The sequence below is a fragment of the Athalia rosae genome, chromosome 6 (assembly GCF_917208135.1).
Source record: "Athalia rosae chromosome 6, iyAthRosa1.1, whole genome shotgun sequence".
In the NCBI taxonomy this organism is placed as follows: Eukaryota; Metazoa; Arthropoda; class Insecta; order Hymenoptera; family Athaliidae; genus Athalia; species Athalia rosae.
Genome location: NC_064031.1, coordinates 12,462,569 through 12,479,896, shown reverse-complemented (window position 1 = coordinate 12,479,896; position 17,328 = coordinate 12,462,569). Strand labels below are relative to the sequence as shown.

At 34.4% G+C, this 17,328-nt stretch overlaps 1 protein-coding gene across 29 annotated transcripts in view; it reads right to left on the bottom strand.

Annotated features, from left to right (window-relative positions):
- The window catches only part of LOC105690597 (calcium/calmodulin-dependent protein kinase type II alpha chain), a 90,417-nt gene that overhangs the window by 16,917 nt on the left and 56,172 nt on the right, over positions 1-17,328 (bottom strand). For 11 of the 29 annotated variants that reach the window (XM_048657385.1, XM_048657392.1, XM_048657396.1 and 8 more), the window contains 8 exons: positions 16,432-16,570; positions 16,136-16,238; positions 15,617-15,795; positions 15,369-15,491; positions 15,177-15,260; positions 13,852-13,912; positions 6,191-6,280; positions 742-798 (listed from right to left, as the gene is read on the bottom strand). In XM_048657385.1, coding sequence (XP_048513342.1) covers positions 742-798; positions 6,191-6,280; positions 13,852-13,912; positions 15,177-15,260; positions 15,369-15,491; positions 15,617-15,795; positions 16,136-16,238; positions 16,432-16,570 — 836 coding nt within the window. Of the gene's footprint in view, positions 1-741; positions 799-6,190; positions 6,281-8,362; positions 8,369-13,851; positions 13,913-15,176; positions 15,261-15,368; positions 15,492-15,616; positions 15,796-16,135; positions 16,239-16,431; positions 16,571-17,328 lie in introns of all 29 variants that reach the window. The other 18 variants (XM_048657387.1, XM_048657390.1, XM_048657413.1 and 15 more) reach the window with 5 other exon arrangements.

The following is a 17,328-nucleotide window of genomic DNA, read 5'->3' as shown; positions in this document are numbered from 1 at the left end:
CCGGATCGAGATTAAGAACATTTTTTTTCTAATCGACGCCCCGAACTTTCTGAAACGATCGTCGCCTCATTGATATATTGAAGAAAAAAAAAAAAAAACGTTTGTAAAAAAGCTGCACACATACTCAACGATGAATTTCAATTATACTCGTATTCGAATCAATGTTATTCGATCTGGTTTTTACCATTTTTTGTTTCTTTTTTCGTATAACGGTACAACGTCTAGTTTCCGAGATAAGTCGGGTAATTGTTCCCATCGGACAATGGCGTGATAAATATCTTATCGATCAGAACACATTGATCTATAGATCTAAGAATATGTGTTAATTTTCACAATATACATATATCACAAAGAAGTGGAAAAATAGTCGATTTCTAGTCTGACAATAGTTGTGAGACAAAAAAAGGAATAATTATCATAAAAGAAAAAGGTAAAAAATTTTTGGCAAAAAAAGGTACATACTAGACAAGCATTTTCTTATATGTTACGGTAAATGAAAATTCTCTTCTCTCGCAAGCTTTGATCTCAATTCTAAATAAAACAAAAAAAAAGAAATTTAATTGAAAATCGAAAAAAACACCGATTCACCGATTACTCAAACTGATTATATACGTTGGATATGTTTTTTTTCTTCAACAACGAATCACTACACGCAACGATGTTAGTGAATACTCTTGTAAAACGGAAAATGATAGACAGACAGTAGACGACATTAATGGTTTTTTTTTTCAATTCGATTACCTTCGGGTTCTTTTGCAATGACCGTGCTGCTCCGATCGACGCCTCCTTTCTTATCCTCTGTACAACATACACACATACGTCAAGTACATGAACAATTTACAGATATAATATATACACGTGTATATATTTGAAAAATATATATACGTACGTATATGTATGTACCACATCATTTTACGAAGTATGCTATGTGTATATTCACATAATTTTTCTATGTACAGTCATACGTTCAAAATGCATCTAATTCGGATTGCATATTTTTTTTCTTTTAAGTTATGCCTATTTAATTACATTATACATATAGGAATAGAAAATTTCCTATCCGTGATTCTTTTCGTAGAACTTATACGATCGTCGCAAGATGTGGTGTCATGGTTAAGGTTTTTGCGATGAGAAACTTTTTTGTTTCTGTGCGACAGCCCTTCTGATCGTTATCCAAAGGGTAATTGAGGAAGAAAGAATCTTTTTCGGTATCTCGTAATCGCGAGTAACGTGAATTATATTATTAACTTTGTTCAAAAGATATAATTTCAAACTTTTTACGCGTTTATCGGGTAACTGAGACACCCTAGACAGATCTCGAGATCGTATATTTTGTATAAAGTCACACGGATTTCGCTGAATAAAAATCAAGATTTTTTCATCCAGAATCCAGATCACAATCGGGGATCAGGGTTTTGCGACGTGATCACGGACAAGAGAAATTTTTTATTCGATGCGAAATGTTCAACAATATCATTTGGCGATGATTAATTGCGACGAATTCTAAAATTCATTTAATCGTAAAAGCGTATATTTATTAGAGGTATAGTCGTTTAGTTTTAAATAAATGAACTTATTTTTCAGCGGAGAATCTCGACGGATTTCCTGGACCGATATTCATTTTGGCCTCTTATGGGTGGCAAATTTTCACTCTTAATTTAAAAAAAAAAATACAAGTACAACATCGAGTGCAGAAAGGAAAATTTACACGTGATGTGCGGTAATTTGCATACATCAAGAGAAAGAGGGAGAAAAATTATGTCGAATACCTTTGCGAATATACCTCTACTTTCATTCATTGATACAAACACACACAATAACATGATGAATTTCATTCAAATTCTTCGTTTTCGCATGAATAATGGTTTTCAAGATCCGATGTGATATTTAAATTGCCAAAAATTTTGGTGAAATTTTTTTTTTCGATTCGTGGCGCAAAGATTCAATGTCTTCTATTTTCTTGGTTATTCTCGTTGAAATGTATATTAACATTTTTGACAATTTGAAACTATTTTTCATGACTCTTTACGTAGGTGCGCCAGGGTGGTTATATAAACGTGCCAAAGCGATTATTCAGGGGAAGCATGCGCAAAGCCAGGAAAGTTCTAATTATTAATTAAATATTTTTAATTGGAATGAGAAAGTTACGAAACAGAATGGTGTTCATAAATCCATAACACCAGACTTTTGGTTGTGTGGAGTATATAAATTGTGGAATGTTGAAATAATATGGTGTACCTTGTAATTTGTTGCTAAGAGAAAAACAAATTGTACTTGTAAAATGTATCGTGAACCATTTTTCGCCAATCACCCAATTTTCCAAGTATAATGAAAAATATCAATTTTTTTCCTTTGCTCTGAAATTTTTTTTATGCAAATAAAAATTTTCTATTTTACACGTACCAGTCTATTGAAAAATTGGTTCACCATAAATTATCGTAATTAGATAATATATTCTCAAAGAAAAGTGACGTGCGGTGCTGAGATTATCAATAAAAAGAATTGAAAAAATGTGCTCTTGTGATAGAAAAATGCAAATACCGTCTCGATTGTCTTTAATCGAAATCAAGATGAATTGTTTTCTGTCTCGAGACTAATTCTGTAATGATAACGTGTATTGTTGTCGAATGATATAAAATGTGGGCTAATCATTTTATAGCCGTGAAATTTAGCATTTTATTTTAAACTATAACACGCATAATACCTGTACGCCTATAAACTACCTCTATTTATTATAAATTCTAACGAACTTTCAAAAATCTTATTCATCACTCGGGACGTACTATGACAACAACGATAATGATTGATTAAAACGATAATAATGAAGATATAAATAATCATAATATCAATATTTAGCAATAATGATGGTAATACGAAACACCAAAAGGCAAAGCTAAAGCATAATTTTTTGCATAGTATGGATGTACGTATGTAGTTAAAGAATTATCATGAGTATGGTAAGAATAATGAATTGAAAAGATAAGTGAATGAATAATAATCAGTCCGATCATAATAACAGCCGTTCAATTAAACACAAAGTTCGGAATTGCATTTAATACAATAAATTTGACTTCACATGTGGACGTTGTTCGATATTACCATTCGATTTCTCGAATGGACGAATTAAAATAGGTATTTGTATAAAATTTCGCGTGTTTCATTAAGAAAATCATTATAATCCAAAAATTAGACAGCGAAAAATTAATATTTCGCATTTTCTTAAATTTCATATCGTGCACGTTGAAAAAAAAGAATTAAACAGCCGTTACGATTCATCAATTCATCATACGATTGAAATGTGTATACCTATAACATATGCTAAGATCAATAATTATGAATATTAAGATGAAGAAAAAAATTAAAAATGAAGAAATGATCACAATAATTAAGCGTGATATGTAGGTAGATCACTGCGAGTGCCAATTGCTGAATTAGAAAACGGAATAACGATAATGTACTGATATAAGATGAAAAATAATTATGAGAAGATTATGTAATAATAATAATTAATTGCAGACTAGTTACCTGGATGTTTTGACAATTTCTTTAGACTATGATATACCTATACTGAAGCGTAGAAAAATAACAATAATAATGATAATAATAATAGAAATAATAACAATAATTATAATTATAATATAAACCTTGTTCATCGCGGTGATTCGCGTGTTGCTGTGCTTTCTTCGCTAAATATTGTTAATTTTTTTATTCTTATGAAAATCTTCTCTATGATCATTTTAACAAAATCAAATTATTATTACACGAATAATATATCCTACTTGAATTGATATTATTAATTTTTGCTGTAAAAATTAATGGTGACCGTGGTAGTGGTAGTATAGTGGTGATTAATAACTATATGGCAGTGGTGGTGGTGGTGGTGATTGAGCGGTGGTCTGTATGGTTTATACATATAAATTTTTTTATCCTCGTCTTGCTCATTTATCATCGTTCATTTTGTTTCATACTTAAATTTTAGTTCGAGGGGGCAGGAGGTAATAGAAAATGTCACTATACGTATATATCATGATCTGAGATGATTTTACCGTGCATGATATTAGCGTTTCGTTTGGTTTTCTTTTTTCCTTGATTTATTCTGGGGTAAAATTTTCGTACGAAAATATCAACCTTGTGTACGAGGGTAATATTTTGCACGTCATATATTAATTTATACTTATAATGCGGTTCACAACATGCATTGTGAAATTCATATAACTACGTGACGGTGATCGATATGGCAATATATTGATCCTAATCAATGCCACAGGCATCGGAATTTTTTGGAATTTTTTTTACCAGACATAATTGGAGTGATGAAACTAAAAAGCACTACATGTATCTTCCTATCGTGAATAAGGAGAGATTCCTTTATCTCATTCTACACCGATTCGAATTCAATTGCGGTGCGTCGAGTATGATGATAAGAAATAAAAAAATAAATTTAATAATAAAAATCAGGATCTTCTGCGAAGATCTGAATCGTATAATATATTGGGAATTATATAGGTAGGGAAACGCTTCTATGTGTTATGGATTTGTGAGCACCGGTATAGGTAATACACAAGAAACATTAATTCGATGTCACAAATTATGAGATTTCTAAGAGTAGGCGTGATTACAAAACGAACAGGGCGTTCAAAAATTGATGTAACATTGACGCTCGATTTATTCATTGACGGTCGCAAAATATTTTTCATTTTTCTAACGTGTACAGCGAACAAGTTAGTCATCGAAAGAAATGATATAATAAAAAAGTGAAGAAAAAAAAAGGAACGGAAGAAAGTGAGAGAGTAATAAATCTTATATAGTTTTAAGCTGGTTTATGAAAAATTCGGACTGGTACTGGCAATTTAGGTCCCCCCCCTGTTATTGATGGTGGTATAAGAAAACCATGTTGAATGGTGTTTGAAATCCTCTAGGATTTTTAAAATGGAAAGAAAAATCGTTTCCCGTTACGAGGAAGAAAAGCCTATTCGAGGTAAAAAATGACCGTTAGGCTTCGCTCATTTGTTACAATAAAAAGATTTTTCAGACGTCGATTTTTAAACGTAGCTGCCGCCATTATTACCCGAAAAAAACCCGTGTAGGGATTTATGTAAAAATTTATCAACATTATTGAACGCCCTGCGCAACATATATGATACGTAGAGAATAAAAAAAATTAAAAAGAAACAAGTTTTTCCAATATATTTAAACATTAATTACTTGCAAGTTCAACGTATACCATCAACGTATATATCTTATGATCAGTCATTGAGTATTGAAATTCATATGGCGAATAAGACGCGTGGATAGGAGAGGAACATGCATGCTGCGGTGATCGCTGTGCGAATGCATCACGTTGAATCAATCACGTGAACGAAGTTACTCGATTTTTTTTTTTGCAATCAGATAGCATAAAAGCTCGTTCAACGCGATGCAGACGCCGATTGTCATATAGGTAGCCAAAACACAGAAGATTTTCAAACTTAGTGATAAATTATTTGTCACTCCGATATCGAATAAGATATCACTAGAAATAAAAAGAACTTCAAATTCTCACAGGGTGGTCATTAGTGCCAATGTAATGATTCGGGTCAACACTTTTGATCCTAAATACATCTCATCGATCATTCCCTTTGTATGTACTACGGATCAAATGGAACCTACATCGTTACGGTGGTTAATAATTTTGGATATAAATTATAAAGTCTTTTTTGATCGTGATCAATTAATTTACTTAACATGTAACATGTCAGTTATTGTATTATATCGACCAATACTCTACGATCATGGGGTTAAAAATTGTCATCTTTGAATGCCGGAAATTTGGTTCATTGCAGCTCTATGGTATGTATGTTAAATCAATGGGACACTATGCTACAATTATAATACTAAGACACCATGACGCAACTTCTGTACATACAGCTTGTAGTCATTCATTTATAAAATGTGGCTATATTTTTCATGGTGTTCGCGAGTACCAGATAAAAGTTAATCAGATTTTTTGGCTTCTGCGATAAATTGAAGTGCATGTGGTAGATTATTACAAATCTACACGTTCTGCAGTTTTTGGATCTCGATTCTTACGGTACATACATTTGCACCACATGGACGTTTCTCATTCGTACATACCGATGTATAAACGATATTCGCTAGTTTTTTTTTTTTTATTCAATATTTGAATAATATACGTATAAATATGTCCTACCTTTTACGTCGTCATCTTCAATGGTGGTACTGCTATCAGTCGATTCTTTCACTTGAGAGCCATCTCCCTTTTTCGTAATGGTTTGTCGACCTGTGTCAAGTAAATATTTTTTAATCGTATTCGTTTACATGTACAGCGTATAAAAATTTAAATACCGAGGTGAGTTAAGAATTTAAATATCTGACATACGGATATTTTCTCATATCATTTAGTTTCGTTCTCAATTATTAGACATACAAGTACAGAAAAACGTTGCAACGTTAAATAAGTTGACAAACAGCTCATGGTGAAATTCTTTTTGTTTTATACGTTTTCTTTTTCTTTCAACTATTTGAAAAGCAGAACTCTATAATTTGCTAATAAGAACACAAGTATAGAAAATGAAATAATTCCAACTAATTAATCTCAAATAAATGAATGAATTTCTCAAATTTTCATACCTGTATAGATATCAATATCAATATACCAATAAAATTATTGAATAAATTATAATAAATCAATCAATACCATTTAGAACATTTAATCGCGACAACGATTATACACATGGGGTATTCCACGTCAAACGGGCCATTTTTTCTAAAATATTGTTTGAACTTGATGAAACTTTGTCGAAGACTTGGAGGATCGCAGACACCGTACTCAGAGTACTCATCAACGCCAAAAGTGAAGATTCCAAAAGCTACGATTGATGTTGAAAATTGCGAATATCCACGTTCCCGCTAATTTCCGTTTTTCAAGGGGTTCCTATGGTAATCTTATGGATTTTGATATCAGGAATCCGAATCTGAGAGACAAATCGATCTATCTATCAAATTGATCGAGTTATCACCAATTTATCGTTCTGAAATGTGAAAAATCGAGGATATCTCGATGGGATTAATACGTACTCCAATTTCTTTAACGTTTTTGAAAAATATTTAGAAAAAAGTGGCTCGTTGGACGTGGAGTGCCCCATATGGGTGTTATTCCCATTGAAAAGTAGATGTTTTTTTTCACGTGTTTGAGAGAGAATTAAAATCGTTAGTTGCATTTCTGTACAATTATAAATTACGTAGATATATTCCGATATCATTCAGAACTGATTCATTTATGATCAATAATTGGTACGAAAAAAGTATGTCCTTCGATAAGAGAAATCGTAAAATCATATAATTATAACAAGTGTAGATAATTAATAATTGTAATTATAACCCGTGCTCATTTAAAAATAATTTATTAATGATATTTTAAAGTCTCCAATAATTGTCGGGGGTAATTTGATCGAAATCTACCAGTTACAATCGAAAGATATAAGACTTGGAATAATTGTAGGGTCTCTTTTTAAATTTTCAAGAGATATTTGTGTAGTAAAATCTACAAGCCGATGGTGTCAGTGTTTAGCATGCAAGAGTATTACAGACAAATACAAAATGTTAAAGTACACAAAAAACGTTTAAGCATTGCCAAGGTCACGTGTTTCGTACAATATTTTCAGTTGAATTCCCCATAGAAACAAATTAACAACAATAACGTATGTCTTATGGAAAAAATTTTTAAACATATTTGGTTATACTTTTTTCAACCACCCCAAGAAATTTTCACATTATCTCACAACGTCCAGATACGAGACAGGCGACAATTACCATAAGCACATGCAACGGATAAATAAAAATTTATAATCTTTATACAATATATAATATATACATTGGCCGCAACCCAACATACCAAGCTGTACAATAATGTCCCAATTTTTAATAAAAAAACAACAATTGAACGATCTATTCTGCTTAATTTCATGAACCTCGAAATCAAATTTTGCACTGTAAATTACGAAAGAGTAAAAATGAGAAGTAAGTATCTATAAAGAAGGATTATTCGAGTCAAACAAAAATGAATCTTTTTTTTTCTTTTGTAACAGAATAGATCAAACTGGTAATAAATTTTGTAGCTGAATCCATATTTTACCATGTAATGTATATAATAATATAATAATTGTTAGTGTGATATAAGGTGTTTATCAAGAGCGCTCCGTGTTAAAATATAAAAGTATATATATACATAAGTAAATGGTATATTCGTTGAACATATACCCATCAATATATATATACATTTATAAAAATTGAAAAATCATTAATTTTGTTGCTGAGACAATGAAGAAAAAAAAAAAAAGACATGACATGACACTTGTCTTACCACTTTCTTCGGATCACAGCGTACGGCAAGATTTCATTCGATACGATTCAATTCGATTGGTATGGTTGGTCGTGGTTGGTTTGGTTCATTGCGATTGGTGGTTGGTTGATAGTAACGGGGTGAACCAAAGAAAACAGACACAGACATCTCGTTAACATCGCTTGCTTGCTGCTAGCTAGGATTTACACGTACCAAACTAACTACCGTGTAAAGTGTGCTTTTTTCAAGTACATATGTCGTACATATGATTTGATTGCATTTAGGTACAATATGATATAGACACAATATCGTGTACGGGTGTATAATGTGTGTTGAGTAGCTGTTGGTGGATATATACAAATGTAAATGACGTGATGTCGTGTGAAATGTGACGTGAGTTATGATATATCTTTCGGTGAATTGTGATTTCACATGAACATCCAAAACGCAGATATTATATCAAACGACGATTCAACTGTCGAAAATGAAAAATAAAAAATTTATTCACCGCGTCAAATGTGAATGAATTTACTTCGAATTGATGTACATGATTATGACGTGCGATTTGATCGAAAAAAGTTTTCCAAGTTAATAAGAAACGTTAAAATGTGACGCAGATTTGCTGTGAAATAGGCACGTGGATGATGGCGAAAATTACCGCAAGCAAAATGCGAAACGCATTTAAATAGGTACGTCGTAATTTTCTTTTTTTTCTCCTCATTTTGAATTTTCCAGTGATGTACGTTTTATGATTCTATGAAATGGCAGAAGGTTGTATAGGTAGCACGTTAACACAAGGCATATAATATTTTATTGCCTCTATCCTTTAACTATACTTTTTTATTCCTTCTCGTCTACTCTCATGTGGATCGTTTCGAGCTCTCTTAACTCTTTCTCAATGAAAAAAAAGAAAAAAAAAATCTACAATTTTTTTCTATCAGATAGAGGCAATTATATTATTTCTAACAGACGCTTGGGATCGAAAAGGAAATACGTCCGTAACAAATATACGATGATAATAAAAATTTGGCAAAATTGATATCCTTCGAAGACTTCGAATAGTTGAAGTAAATTTTTGAAACTCCCAAGCGTCGATCAGAGATATCATATGATACCATAATATGTTATAACGAAACCAAAAGATTTTATGTTACGATTAAATCACTAGATCTAATATGAATCAACTATTTAAACTATGACAAGCACTCTATCAAGTTGCAAATGCATAAAAGTAACACTGTCTATCCAGAAATATATTCATAGCTATTATTATTCCCTCCCTTATTTTCTTTTTATTTAAATTTATTTCTTTAAAGAAAGGTGTTATAATATTTATAATGCAAGACACACATAGTCAAGCGATAACTTTAGGTATTTGCATACGATATGCGTGAAGATAATCTTTGGAAATTATCGATGTCTGTTGAGGAAAAAAAGAAAACTGTTGTCTAGCAAGTTTTTTTTTCTCAAATAGATTCAAGAGGATTTAACAGTAGAGAAATATGTACGTTTAGATTCTGCAAATATATTAACACTATTCATATTCATACGAAGACAATGCAATTTTAAACATTTCCACTAGAAGTGCAGTTAGTCTACGGTGATGCCTATGTTTGAAAAATTTGATAATTCGCTAAATAATGGGTATGCGGTTGAACAGTGATTTGGAATTTGAGACTAAGAAAGTAACGGGGGTGAAAAGGTTGAATGTTAACACAAAATGGAGGTCTTTTTGAACATCGAGCGACTCTGCGATGATCTAATTAATGAGAATCTCTTTAGATTAACGAAATTTGCATTTGCATTGTGGCGCTTTATTGATTCAAGATTCGAATTTGCCAAGAGATTTCAGCTTAAATATTGTATCTAATCGCTGCAAGAGGACCGATTTTAATATTTCGAAAGCTCAACTATTTTTATGACTTTCGCGTCTCACTTTTTTTTTTTTTTTTTAATAAGTTTACGGGTAAGATAAAGGGGGTACTAAAAAAAAATCGATATAATACTCTATCTTATGATGATACAAATGAATGAAGTAACATGCATGCTCTGAGTATGAAATTTGTATGACGTTATTGTGCGTGTATTAATTCATGTGATTATAAAGCGATCGAAAACCGATGAAATTTTCACAATATTTGAAAATTTATCGTTCCGTGAAATATTTTTTTCGATTTCAGCGCAGTGTGTGGAATTTATGTGGTCATCGGTTTCCGATGCGCTTATCACAATCAATGATCATATAGTAGGTTAATGATATCTTTCCGTTTTGGTGAACATGTTGTCCTTAGATGTGCTATAATTTCTTTTTTTTTTTTGTTGCTTGTTTCAATTTTATGTAATAATATTTAATCATATTATTATCTTTGGCACGATTCTTTGGCCGTTTTCACAACATATTAATCTCTAAATAATTTTCTTATTGAAGAAAATTACAGGTTAATATACCTCCGGCCCACTCCATGACGCTTTAAAAATACATAGTTTCTCAAATATTCAATGATTTCTGGAATAATGACTCGTGAGACGTTTATTCAATTATATGCAGGGGGGGTATATTGTACAGGCCAGGAAAAAAAAAAAAACGCCCATAAAATACGCCTTCCGACCAAAAAAGTGCCACAATTTCTTTCATTTCGTTTATCATCTTGTTTTTCTTTGTTAATAAAAGTGTCAAGTCCAAATCGAGGGCGTCCGAATAACGAAGAATCGTCTGATCATTTTTTTTTTTTTTCTTTTCTCTTTTTCGAACATACCGATGAGAAGGCGAAGAAAAAGACTTACACACCACGTATGTAATAACTGTAATGACTCCGCGCCGGTCGTGATATGGGCGGGACTTAGCTAGCAGGAGCTTATAAGTCAGTTAATCAAATTAATTGAAGTTCGAGCTAATTTGAATGAGACTGAAGAGGTCCCCGGAGGCTAGACGAAATAGAATACTACCTCGCCTAGAGCTTCTGATTTGGAAGTTGGGTTCCTTGCGTTGCGACTGAGGTCTAATTGAGTGCGAGATGACGCGGTGTTTGTTCCGGTTTCAGGCTTAATTTTGGTCGCGGTTTAACAACGCCTTTGTTCTAAACCTAAAAACTAAATGTCCAACGTCAGAAATCCGCCGACTGTAACACGTATATCATCTGGCTGCGAGTATATGTGTTGGTGTACACAGATACGGGTTGCGATCTGATTTATAACGCGGTAAAAGTTTTTGCCAGTCTATGAATAGCCTCGTCAATATTTCAGCGTTTGAAAAATAAGGTGGAAAATTTTTTTCCTCATATTCGTTATGAATTTATAAATTTTCACTCGAATCATAGGAAATTTTTCTGACTTCGTTCGATAAAAAAATAGTTCTTCATAAATTGCTCTTTGATAATTATCTTTGACACGAAGCATTGTAGCATTTGAATTTTTCACAAGCTGTGTACCCGTGTCGTTCATATTAAATGAAAGAAAGAGGCGCGCGTCGCAGAAAAAGAATGGAAAAAATGATGGAAAGGGGAGGGTAAATGGGACGAAGAGAATAACGCTATCGTAAAACTTGATTATTGTTTTCAGCGTCGCTTTAATGAAAGTTTAATTGCAGAAGTTCGCGGAGTTCGGGTGTAAATTAAACAGCTAAAGTCCTTGCAACTGATTGCGAGTCGCGTACACAAGTGCACCGTTTGACAAATGGGATATATAAGTATGAGATACACCGCCCAGCTGTTCAGCTTCTGCGTGTGATCGGTTTTTGCGAGACGTTGCCCATTGTTGCGAGAAATTATTGCCTATTGTTTAAATATACGATTTTATTTATTCGTTTACCGATCGAACGGCGAGGCGGCGGTGATGGGTATTAACCTCCGTAAAGCTATCACGCGTTCCTACTCTCCACGCTATATAGGTATTCTAAGAATATAATAATCACGATCTTCCGGAATGATGTGTAGCACTAAACATAGCCGACGTAGGAATGCGAATCTTAGATGAAAAGGTCATCAGACTTGTGTAAAAGCTCAGAATCAACGATGGTCGTTCCAAGAAGCCCGGTGATCCGTCGGATGTTTTATATTAAGAAAAAAAAATGCGTTCGTCAAAAGAACGACAATTATTCTTGACTCGTTGACTTTGTGAATCATCTACGCTCGAAGTATTCGATTGAAAAAATGATTAACAACCGGACTAGCGTTTTTCACGTTAAAAAAAGCACGCGAAACGTGCAATTCTGTGCGAAAATGAAAGAGGGATAAGTTTTCGTCGGTCGGCGCTAATTAAATATTTGATAATTGTGCGCTCGGAGGGGCGCGACACGCATATTTGCGTACAATGTACGTATGTGATGGATAAATTTTTTTTTTGTCACTCGACCATTTCGGCGACGTTTTTATTCGCCAATCGAAAAGCGCTCCACCCATTTCACGAACAGCGGTTGTTAATTTACGTGGCTTTCGATTAACGCTCCTACCTACCGAATCAAACCGCGTTGAATTCTCGTTATTTCCGTTAGTCGCATGACGTAGGTTTTGATTATATCGAATGTGCCCGAATGATTCCTCTCCACCCTTCGCACGGAACTACATCGCCGAACGGTGTTCGTTGCAAAATACGTGTATGCCGTACCTATACCGCATCGATACATGCATATGGTGTATTTTATTTTCGAATCAAACGGTCCGATTACCCGGAGTTAATCGCATATGGATTTTCGATTCCACTCGATCTGACCGACGAACGTTTCTTTTCATCTGTTAGAAAATAATTCGGGACTGGTTCGGAAAATTCGTATAGGTGATGCATGCGCATTTCCCAGGTGATTATCGTTCGTGCACCCGACGATAAAAAAAATTTCACTCCCATCTTCGCGCGCGGAAATTAATTTACGTACCCGCGTAAATACCAATAATTATCGACGTACTTGACACTTTTTATTTTTCATTTATTCACAACTTACTTTGCCGCAGTTACAACTGTGCACAAACTACGCAAAATACTCACACTATAAATTGGACGGTAGGTAGTTTTTTTTTTTTTTTTATGGGATTTCAAAATTTCGATTATACAAAACACATAATAATGTACAGGTGTGCGTATCTAGGTATCGAATATTCACAACACTGTTTTTCTTTTCTTTTTTTTTTCATGTAAAAATTTACAAAAATTCTATATATATATACATATAGATTTGTGCATCGGTACAACGAAAAATTGAAAGAACAGACTGATCTGCTGTATCAGTTTCGAATGGTATTACGATATCATGTCAACATACAAATGATCGACTTTTTTGCAGTATTAATTTCACTCCAAAATTTTAACGATCGAAATTTCAACGCTGCACCATTCGTGTCTTATCGAATTATCGTATTATCATATCGAAATTGCATGGCGTGTGACGTTAGGGAGGGAATATGACACATAATGTTGATAAGATCGATAATAATTGTCATTTCGTTTCTACTGTATGTAATTAACTTGCTATGGGTACGGTATATAATTCATGGAATTTGAAGTTGGCCGGAGGTACTTACCCTGAGTATCATACTTACTGGAAAAGTTTCTTGTCGCCAACATCGTTGTCAAAATGGCACCCTGTCAAACACACGCGTAACAAAACAAAACAAATCAGCATATCAGTGAGACAAATTCATCGGCACCACCCCGACCGTCGTAATTGAATAATGGAAGATCAAAAAAACCGCAAAAAAAAAGGAACAACAGAAATTGACAAATTCATAATAACGATCATTATGATCATCTCTTGGGGAGTTTAGTATTCGATTGTAAAAGTTATTACACAATGAATCCGTGATTGATTTAGTTTCGATTGAGAAACGCGCAAATTGATTGGAAAACGTGAACTCCTCGAATTTCTTTGGGATCACACGGAAAGGTACAGAGAAAAAGAAAAAAAAAAAAACAGCATGAAAGAAAATTCAGTTACACGGAATAGGGTGGAAAACATTTGTATGGAATCCCTTTTCCATTCTTCTCTCGACCTTTGACCTTTGAGCTTAAAAACTCCAGACCGTGATGCGATACGCAACCCCGAAGCTTGAAAAGCTTTGTACTTTTTAACTTGTTTTAATTTCCTCTCCCTTCGAATATTATTATTGTCGTTATTATTCGTTGGTGTTGTTATCGTTCGCATTTAACTCCAGAGTTTCGTGAAGACGAATGTATAAAATTTTCATTTTTAAACAGTTGTAATTTTTCACCTCTGGGATCGTGGTCCCCTGTTGTCTGCACAGAACGAATCTTGATTTCAAGGCCCGCATCACGATAACGAATCAAGTATACTTGTCGAATGAACGAACTAAAAAAACAATTCATCCGTCGATCGCCTCTGCACCTTATAGTAGTACGAGTCATGTCACATCGACCGAACAATCCGAACTAAACTAAACTGGCTACAGCTTCTCTACCTGGGCATTATTATCATCATCGCGGTATATGCTCTCAACGAGAAACGAGAACCGGCATATGGACTTCGTAGTTTAACTCGCGTCATGGAATGGACTTCACGACGGACGCGATCTCGTTGACGCCGATACAAACGAGGCAGGTACATACGCGAGATATCGTGGCTGCTCGTTTCGTCTTTTTATACGGTGAAAACCGACGCCGCGATATCCTCGGATCTAAAATTTTAGGCGGATGCAGATTGTTCCGTTCAGATCACGAAATCCATGGCGTCGGAAAATTTCATCCGGTATCCTCCGTTTCGTTTATCTTCTTTTTTCTTCGGAACAGAGCAGACGTAAGTTTTTTAGGCTCACACGGTCGAAGATCGACGAAGTATCGAAAAAGGCAAGAAAAACGAGTTGTTTTTTTTTCTATTTTTATTTAAACTTACTTTCAATTTGCGCCTCGCGTTGAATTTCTTCAAGCAGTCGACAGTCTCCTGCCTGTGTACGACGGATGCGACGCGTTCTCGTTGCTGTAAAAAAAAAATAAGGACAGAAATTTTAGTTCAACGACGATCCTTCGTGAATTTTGTCCTCCGACGATTGAATCGTGATCATTTGTTCTCTCGAAAAATACGTACGCAGATCCATGGGTGCTTCAGGGCGTCACTGGCTGTGATTCTCTTGCTTGGATTAACCGTGAGCATCTGATTAATCAGATTCTTTGCATCCGGTGTCACCGTATCCCATTCCGGACTGGGATACTGAAAAATGGGAAATTTCACAGGATGATAACAGGCACGTGGTGTTCTATTTTATTCGTTTATTTTTTTTTTTTTAGCTCACGTGCGACGAACTAAAGTAGATAATCGTATTTCGATAAACTCACGTCGTATGCGCCCGCTTTGATCTGTGCGTATAAACGATGTTGATCCTCATCCCAAAAGGGCGGATAACCGACCAAGAGGATGTATAAAATAACACCGCAGGCCCAAATGTCTACCGGTTTTCCGTAGGGTTCCTTTTTCAGTACTTCGGGGCTGAGGTAACCGGGCGTTCCGGCGAATCCTTGAATTTTTAATTAACTCGTATTAGAAAGAATTCCGAAACTACGTCTCGTTTGATTCGTTGGGTCGATCGGTGCGCGGTTTGCGATATCCCGTTAATTATTATTATTATTGTAATTAAATATACCGAACAATTAATTTCGTTATTATATTACACGGCTATAGGCCTTATTGTATCAGGAATATTTCTCGCGTTATATTTACGTCGATGAGTTGGAAAATTTGCAATTATCGAGTTTTGAATATTCAAGTGGCCGCCGTGGGGGTTTAACTGGCGATCAATTATGTAAAATATATATTATATACATTCGTTATGTACGAAACCTAATACATCCACTTACCGAACCACGCCTGTTGTTCACCCTGTACTTCGATGGCGAGGCCAAAATCCGCGAGCTTTACTGCAGCTCCTTTCGCTTTACTGGCTAGCAATAAATTTTCCGGCTGCAATCGAGAAGGCAAAAAAAAAAAAAGAGACACACAAGAATAAAACGATCTCGTTGTAGAAAATTGATAATAAAATCGAATGAATTGTTGATCGAATTCCGCGCAGGCGTTGACGGAAATTCAAGCTCATTTACGTGGTGAGGTAAGGTGATAATTGCATATTATCTTTGTCTTTTGTTTTTTCAAATACCTTCAAATCTCTGTGAACGACGCCGTTATGGTGACAATGATGAACACTTTCTAAAATCTGTTGAATACAGTGGGACGCGTCAGCCTCGCTATAGAATTCTCGTGCAACTATATCTTCGAAGAGTTCTCCGCCGGTCACTCTGTAATTTCAATCAATTTAAATACGCATTGCTACGTATCGGGAGTGAAGCAAAGAACCAACGATAACAATGCAGCTAATGATAGAGTAAGCGTTCAAATTGAACTGCTCCGTATTTAATATTCTTCAATTTTAAACGCGTCCCTCAATTATCGCGATATACGTACGAGTGCGCGTAAAGTTGACTTTCAAATAAAGGTCTATTGTACCACCGATCGTTAGAATTGGATGTATCAATAATTGAGGATGGTTACGATATCTGCAGTTCAATCGTTCGCTCTCAATTTCTTTTTCCTCTTTTCTATCTCCATTCTTCTTTGGTTACTTCTTTCACTTTTTTTTTTTTTTTTTATTCATCTTCTCCGAGCGTAGAATATTGCGGCAATTAATTTTGATTGGTCGATTTTACCCCTCGAAGTTCTTTGATGATTGAGAAATCTTGAAGGATAATTGAACGGGGTGCGAGAACAATCCGACTGGGTGTGAACGCGAATTAAAGTTACACGTAAAATCGATCGTCGGACGATGACGAAATTTTGAAATGAGAAACAATAAAAAAAAAACAACGAAACGATCCGATCGGACTCTCACAATGGGACTCGATACACGCATCGTCGTAATATAGATATAAGTATTTATAGAAAATGTAACGAACGCTCGTCGAAAGTATGGATATACGTATAATAGTTGTATTATAAGTTCCCATTAAAAATTAGTAATGACAGTTACTTTATCGCGGACAATGCAAACTCTACAAAT